The sequence below is a fragment of the Tribolium castaneum genome, chromosome 7 (genome assembly GCF_031307605.1).
Source record: "Tribolium castaneum strain GA2 chromosome 7, icTriCast1.1, whole genome shotgun sequence".
NCBI lineage: Eukaryota > Metazoa > Arthropoda > Insecta > Coleoptera > Tenebrionidae > Tribolium > Tribolium castaneum.
This window is the reverse complement of record NC_087400.1, coordinates 6,595,953-6,604,276: the sequence shown is the minus strand read 5'-3', so window position 1 is coordinate 6,604,276 and position 8,324 is coordinate 6,595,953. Positions and strand designations below refer to the sequence as shown.

At 32.7% G+C, this 8,324-nt stretch overlaps 1 protein-coding gene across 2 annotated transcripts; it reads right to left on the bottom strand.

Annotated features, from left to right (window-relative positions):
- Positions 1–2,994: 2,994 nt before the first annotated feature.
- LOC103312907 (uncharacterized) lies at positions 2,995–6,208 on the bottom strand. Of its 2 annotated transcripts, XM_064357850.1 has the most exons (11): positions 6,056–6,208; positions 5,936–6,011; positions 5,762–5,889; positions 5,694–5,714; positions 5,606–5,635; positions 5,520–5,552; positions 5,433–5,468; positions 5,000–5,387; positions 4,903–4,950; positions 3,949–3,996; positions 2,995–3,080 (listed from the first exon to the last, which is right to left on the bottom strand). In XM_064357850.1, the coding sequence occupies exons 1-11, from the start codon at positions 6,119–6,121 to the stop codon at positions 3,025–3,027; spliced, it is 930 nt and encodes a 309-aa protein (XP_064213920.1). In that variant the 5' UTR covers positions 6,122–6,208; the 3' UTR covers positions 2,995–3,024. The 2 variants fall into 2 exon arrangements, with proteins under 2 accessions (XP_064213920.1, XP_064213921.1); XM_064357851.1 differs by lacking the exons at positions 2,995–3,080; positions 3,949–3,996 and adding an exon at positions 4,692–4,852.
- Positions 6,209–8,324: the final 2,116 nt, after the last annotated feature.

Genomic DNA, 8,324 nt, shown 5'->3' with positions numbered 1-8,324 from the left:
TCTTAAAGGTTGATTCTTCAAAAATTTTGAAACAAGACTTTTTTCTTTTTTAACCGAAAGCCCAAATACTAATTTTCAAGAATATAACTTAAAAAATAGCAGTTTTTTATTCAAATTTTAACTCCCCATTTATCCTTCTTAGGGTGTAATTTTTTTAAAATCTTGAAACATATATTTTTTTTAACCGAAAGCCCAAATACTAATTTTCAAGAATATTACTTTAAAAATGATGGATTTTTATTCAAATATTAACACCCTATTTAACCCTCTTGGGAGTGATTTTCCAAAAAAATTTTCTTTGCACATGCTTACGTTATAAAAGCCACATAAAATTTTAGGTTTCTATACTTCTACTTGTTATATATCTCTTATATCCCAGTTATTTGTCAACGGCTTGTTATGAAATTTAAAATGCACATATTTTAGGAGGTGATCTTTCAATTAGGGACAAAAAATGACCTCAAGTTAAAAAATTAAATTTTAAAACACATATCTTTTATTTAAAATTAAGCCAAATTACCGCAGGATCATTAAACTCCGAAAAATAAATGGCCACACAAAAAATTAACCAAATCGCTCGACTGATCCAAGAAAAAATTAAATTTTGTTGTTAAAAACTTAATCCAAATTTTGATAGTAATATGGGCAGTCATCTTTTGAAACAATTGATGAAGCATTTCTATGCGGCATTTTGTGTACCACTGAAAAAAACTGTCAACATTGTGCGCGCTGTCAGAAAAGTAAAATTGTTTTAATTTGGTGAAATTACTTTAAAAACCAATAACAGTGGCTGAAATTTCTGTGTTGTTGAAAAGAGAATCAATATTTGCCTATGGAAAATATCGTTGGACTTTTTGTGAAATGTCAGCTATGAAATTTAAAGATCAAAGAATCGTCAATAATTTGAAGACACATGAAGTACTCATTTGCCTCATAGAAATCTACGCTTTTGCGTCTGTACTTACGTTTAACAGTTTGTTCTCATTTTTCTCACGTAACAGACATCTTCCACTAACGAGTTTTTTCTGACAGCATTTTTTACTGACGATAATTTTTTTAATATAAGTCTTAAAAAGCTTAACATTTTAAAAAGGCATGTAAAAATTACGTTTTTAAGACTTAAGTTGTTGCATTAATTGCATTTTAATCTTTATCTTCTAAAATAGCTGCATTTTAAATTTCATAAAAATCCGTTGACAAATATTTGAAAAATTAGGCTTGAAAATCTTATCTCAGACATCCTGTATAATAACAAATAAAACGGCATTTAATAATTTGTTTGTATTTATGCCAACAATTTTTATTGTTGTTTTAAATTGTTTAAATTGTCCGTTTCTATCACAACAAAAATAGTTCTGCTCTTTTATTTTTGTACCCAGTGGCGGGTACACGTTTTAGTATATTATCTTTTACCAAATTTTACGTAAATTTGCGAATTATTTATTGAAAAATTACAAATAGAAAAGATGCTTTAATTGTTGGGCCCTGTTACCTGTTAAAATTAGGATACGTTTTTTTGATACACCCTGTATATACATTTGAAATGAATGAATAACGTTTCATTTTCGCGAATTTGATGCTTTATGGGCCGCCACTGGGCCCGATCCAATCGGAGCAACAGTGTTCAGCTTTATTGCTGACATAAAATCGTGAATAAATTATTTCGGTTTATTACCTACACTTGGCAATGTTTATTTTCCCTTCGATTTTTTCCTCTTCGCTTCGTTTTACCATTTATTTATTTGCCCCATTCCGGATTATGACATCTCAAAATTCAAAGAGTCAGCACTTGGGCCCTTTGAATTAATTCCCCGAATTTATTGTATTTGAGATATCATCGTAATTATTTGCTCGCGACCAAAAATTAGTAATTCCGCTGCTGTGGTTTAATTAATGCAACTGCTGAGATGAAATTTAACCACACAACACACCTCCACATTTATCCGGACACGACCTTTCCTTACACATATTACCGTGTAATTAAAATTTGCTTTTAATACGAAAAAACATTGACTTGCATTTTTAGCTCGCGTGCGGCTTCGCCTATTTGTTTTAATTAAACATTATGTTAGGTCTGTTAAAAAGAAGATTAATCTTTGTCTCTGGGGTGGCTGTTGGGTTTTCTATGCCTAATTGCATGTTTCAGGCAAGATAAAAGATACTCGCGTGCGAAGCTAATGGAATTAAAGGCTAGTCGGATATCATCTGAAGAACTTTTACATATTTCTCCCAAAACAGAATTAACGCAACTGAAAAAATTCAATTTGTTCAATGGTTTTCCAAATTAGTTCGAGTCCAATGAATCGGTTGCAAAAAGCGCTAAACCTAGCCCACAATATATGGCCACAGGTGGCGCTTAAGCCTCTTTCGATGATTTCCTTTTTTATTCGGTTTATATGGAGAGATTTAGCAAAGCTATTACTTTCGACTCTCAAAATATGTTATGAGCTTATTTGCTCATTTCTGCACCCATCAAATCCTTAGCAAACAAATTAAATTGAAAATTCTTTGTAGGCGAAAACTTTGCGAAGCTTCCGCTTGTTTATATTAATTTATGCGGCGAAAAAATCGCGATCTTCTTAGTTTTAGAACACGTCGGAATTAATTAAAACCAAACAGTCGCCACTTGAGCGTTTTGTCAAAAGTGAAACGGATACAATAAAAGCCCGCCACTCCGGATTAGTGTTTGATATTTCCGGGCGTATATTTTCGGCTTTTATAACCTCATATCACACATACGCGTATCCAGAAACAACAGCCTCGAGAGAATGGAACATGGAACGTGGTCGGAATCCTGAAGAGGGACTAACGGCCAAGGTTGGCACTCTATGAGCTTTGATCTATCAATATCCAACACATCATCATTCATACGCGGGGCCTCAGACACCATATTTGCAACTAAAGTGCACGGCTACTTCTGTCTTGAGCGAAACGTGATGTCACGTACGGAAAAAAGGAGTTTTTATTTCGGGTTTGAGACGAATCAAAGGACGCTTTAAAAAGCCGAACTTTATTGAATTAAGCTCAACAATAGTAATAACTGGATTTGTCGCGGTAGTAACGTGTATCGATATTAGAACCTAAAAAATCGCAAATAAAAATTAATTTGACAAATCAGTATGTCCAGATTTTAGGACGCAACACAGTAAACACACAGACGTAGATATAACGTTTTTTGACGTTACAACGGTTGATATAACGTTATACGTTGAAATTTACAACGTTGTTATTTGGTTGTATAATTACGTTTTTTTAACGTTTATGTTACGTAGTTTAAAAACCATCTTTATTCTTTTTACCAAATTTTAACGTTTAAAATACGTCTTAACTTAAAGTTATATTTACGTAAAAAACGTAAAAGAAATTTAACGTTATTAATAATCGTATTTATTAACGTTTGTTTTAAACGGTTAGTTAACGTTTAAAATACGTCTTAACTTACAGTTGTATTTACGTAACTCTAACGCTATTAATAATTGCATTTACTAACGTTTATTTTAAACGTGTAATTAACGTTTTAAAAAAACTGAATTTTATATGGCTCTGTTTAACGTTATATTTGAACGTTATATTATTGACGTAAATAACTACTATAACAATAACTACTTATTTTTACAGTAATTATTATCTGAATAAAAACGCTGCTTGTAGACGTTGAATTCTGGTTTTATATTTTCTATAATTTTATGTGTTACAAATTAATTTTAGTAGTTTCTAAAAAAACGTTAATGTTTTACGTTACATACAACGTTATTTCCGTGGACATTTTTGCGTTGATACAACGATAAAAGTAACATTTTTGCAACCTAATAAACGTTTCTTTCTTTACGTTATTTTTACGTTAGTTTGCTTACTGGGACGATGTCAATGCTTTCATTATTTGCTTTTACACGTTTGAATAGATATTGCAAAAAAACTAAAATCTGGACTAAACGTATCAAAAATTACAAGTGTCTCCTTTGGCAAAACCGAGACGAGTGTTACTTTTACTGCGCCCTGTAATAACACACAGACGTAGATATAACGTTTTTTGACGTTACAACGGTTGATATAACGTTATACGTTGAAATTTACAACGTTGTTATTTGGTTGTATGATTACGTTTTTTTAACGTTTATGTTACGTAGTTTAAAAACCATCTTTATTTTTTTTACCAAATTTTAACGTTTAAAATACGTCTTAACTTAAAGTTGTATTTACGTAAAAAACGTAAAAGAAATTTAACGTTATTAATAATCGTATTTATTAACGTTTGTTTTAAACGGTTAGTTAACATTTAAAATACGTCTTAACTTACAGTTGTATTTACGTAACTCTAACGCTATTAATAATTGCATTTACTAACGTTTATTTTAAACGTGTAATTAACGTTTTAAAAAAACTGAATTTTTTATGGCTTTGTCTAACGTTAAAATAACTATATATTTGAACGTTATACTAATGACGTAAATAACTACTATAACAATAACTATTTATTTTTACAGAAATTATTATCTGAATAAAAACGCTGCTTGTTAACGGTGATTTCTGGTTTCATATTTTCTATAATTTTACGTGTTACAAATTAGTTTTGGTAGTTTCTAAAAAAACTTTAATGTTTTACGTTACATATAACGTTATTTTCGTGGACATTTTTGCGTTGATACAACGATAAAAGTAACATTTTTGCAAACGTCTTTTTTTTACGTTATTTTTACGTTAGTTTGCTTACTGGGACGATGTCAATGCTTTCATTATTTGCTTTTACGCGATTGAATAGATATTGCAAAAAACTAAAATCTGGACTAAACGAATCAAAAATTACAAGTGTCTCCTTTGGCAAAACCGAGACGAGTGTTACTTTTACTGCGCCCTGTAATAATCATATTAAAAATAACATAGAAAGTGACAATAAATTTTTACGTTTCTTCAAGCAAGCGTCACACTTGCACTTTACAATCGATTTGAGGCCTAGAAAAAAATTTGAAAAAACTTATACAGAGTGGTCACTAAAATATACGGTCAAAATATCCCTCCTTTTTACAGACGACTGGAACGTGGCAGTCGTAGCATCTGCACACTTTGACTTTGGATTGCTTGGCGCATTTGCAACATTTGCACGGTTTTTTGAATTCAGTGTTTGAACAAGTTGTTTTTTGAGGAACAGGTTCCTTGTTAGGTTTACATTTGCAAGGCTTGGTTTTTAAATCAGTATTTGGACAACTAGTTTTTCGAGAAACAGTTTCTCGAGGTTTGACTAATTCTGATTTGAAACATTTGCAGCAAATACACATTTTGGGTGTATTTGCGGTTTTTTGGATCTCGATGTAGTCTTCTTGAAGGGGTTTGTTGCATTTGCAACAAATGCACATTTTGGTTTTTTTGTACGAATTGTCGTCGCGACATGGCTACAATTTTTATTGTTAATTTTAGTCGTTTGAATTTTTACTCACTTCTTCATCGTGTGTTTGCATGCAACTCGAAACCGTCTAAAATATGAATTTTTGATAAATTTTCACGAGTTTGAGTGGAATATTTACGAATTGTGGGCAAGTCATGGTGTCACATTCTGACTAAAAATGCAAGATAATCAAAAATTAACTCGTTTTATATTAAAAACACTTACAGTTTCAATACTACATGTCTCTTTCAATTTCTGAAACCGCATTATTATTTAGAGCATCAATCATTTGAAATTATTAAATTTTACTTACATTTGTTTCTTTCTCAACCTCCTAGAAATAAAATAAACAAGAAAAATCAGTAATTTAAATTAATCTACCGGTTTATCACAGGTCACAAATCGATTACAAATTTCCATAATGGCTTGCAATCCTGTGAGAAAAACTTCATCAGCAGTTGGTCCCAAAAATCGGTTAAAAAAATCAGTGGCTTCATCACAGTCAAGCACTAGATTAAATTTGATTGCATTTTTTTAAATTTTGGTGAAAAATACCTGTCCAGTTTTGACCCTCAGTTTTGTCACAAACTGAATTTAGTTTAGCGAGAGGTGATGGTGTATCAGTACAAACCTGAAACCTGAATTTAAAAAAATCAATTGTGTGAAAAAACTTGCATTTTTTTGCTGATAATTGGGACAGTGAGTTTTCCAGTTGGGGCACCAGGAGGAATATTTGCTCATAATGATAGTGATCGGTTCACTGAAATTTTAAAACTTGTTGGACGTCTGTCACATTTGACACATGTCTAAGACTTATTTAACTGAAACAAGTAAATTGCTTTCAGGAAGGATGTTTATTTAGTTTAATGTCGGTCAGAAATTTAAAATGAAACGTCGTTGTTTGCTGAAAAAATAAAACACAGTCTCTGTTCGTGGCAAATGTCCTTAACAAGATGAAATTATTTACACGAATAAATATAATTCACCAACTTGAAGCAGGCCGAGATGATGGAAAACCTGGTATTAGTCTGTACACCTGAGCTGAAGTGGAACATTTTGAGCTGAAACATTACTTATAATTATTAGAGAGGCTTACATGAAGCAGAAATTATAGCACTGAGGATTTTAGCATGTTGGCGCAGTTTCAAAGAACAGAGTCGTTAAATAATTGATTTTAGAATTGTCTTTTCAATAAAGTGAGTGCGTTTCAGGTCACACTAGTCGCTGAAAAACGCGTGTGCGGTGCTTTTGGTGCACGAACTCAGTGAGAGCACTCGTAGCAAAATTCGCAACATTTCCCATTATCGTTTTATTCAGAAATATAAAGGCCTTATAACAAGCAAATGCATGCGCTGAAACTCGCTTTGTAATTTCGAGTTAGCGTTACATAAACGCAAACGGTTGGAAGACAAGTAAGGAGTGCCGGCAACTCGTTCAGAATGATCCATTCAATAAAGCTCGACAATTGCACTTGATTAAAATTTACCCCTCGTCAAAAACACGATTTTCATAAACATAACAAAGAATTGTGTATCTTGAAATTGAGAAATGGCTCATTTAGCACGAGAACGTGTTTTGACGTTCTGACAAGGTAGTTAATAACTGCTTTATTTTTAGTTTTGATACGGTTTATGGGGTGATTTATGGAAGGAAACTGACAGTAAGCCCCGCTACATGCAGGTTAGTAAAGCGATTTGCATGAATTATAAGACTGTGATAAAAATTTGTTATCTGCATTTAGTCAGGTCGGGTGCAGGGTTTTACACAAAAATTACCAGAAGCTGGAGCGTAAATATAATTTGCATTTAATGATGAGAAAAAACGAATAAATATTAGAAAACAGCTGCCAGAATTGCTGCGAAAATAAAATAAAGTGCTATTGAAGTTTTATTACTCGGTGCACTCTATAATATTGCAATATAAAAACTGTAATACAGAGGCAGTTTTAAGAATACATTTCATTGTACCTAAAAAACACAAAAATCAATAACGATTAAAAATTTGCTGGAAATATTAGCGGCCTTTTTTTCTATATACAGATTAGTAAAGATCTGTAAAATACTGAATAATTAATAAATTCATTACCCGATTGATAAAGAAGATATGTTACATTTCAACAAACCTTCAGTTAAATTCTAATAGCCTGATTTTAAGTTGAGTTAACTGACGCAAGTCTGCATTGTTATAGCAACGACGCAAATCTAGCAATGTTATTGGTTGCTGCTATGCAACTGCGATCTACGCAACAGCTAGATTTCAAGTTTGGTCGCAAAGTTGCGCAGGTCGCAGTTGCTTAGCAGCAACGAATGACATTGCTAGATTTGCGCTGTTGCTATAACGATATCGACTTGCGCCGGTTGTAACTCCACTTGAAATTAGAGCATTATAGACTGATTTCAAGTTGAGTTACAAACGACGCAAATCGGTATTGTTATAGCAACGGTGCGAATCTAGCAATGTCATTCGTTGCTACTAAGCAACAGCGACTCGCCCAACTTTGCGACCAAACTTGGAATCAGCTCTTAAGGGCCTAATTTTAAATTTGGTCGCAAAGTTGCACAGGTGGCAGTTGCTTAGCAGCAACGAATGACATCGCTAGATTTGCGCCGTTGGTATAACGATATCGACTTGCGCCGGTTGTAACTCAACTCAAGTTGGTCGGTATTGCATAGCACTTACGCAAATCTAGCAATGTTATTGATTGCTGCTATGTAACTGCGACCGACGCAACTTTGCAATTAAACTTGAAATCAAGTCTTTATTAAGCAACTTGAAATCAGCCTCTTAGGAGTTGACGCAAACAGGGTTGTTATAGCAACGGCGCAAATCTAGCAATGCCATTCGTTGCTAGTAAGCAACAGCGAACTGTGCAACTTTCAGAACATACTTTTAATCAATTTACTAGTTACTAAAAATTTACCATTTTTGTGTTCCAAGACCAAAT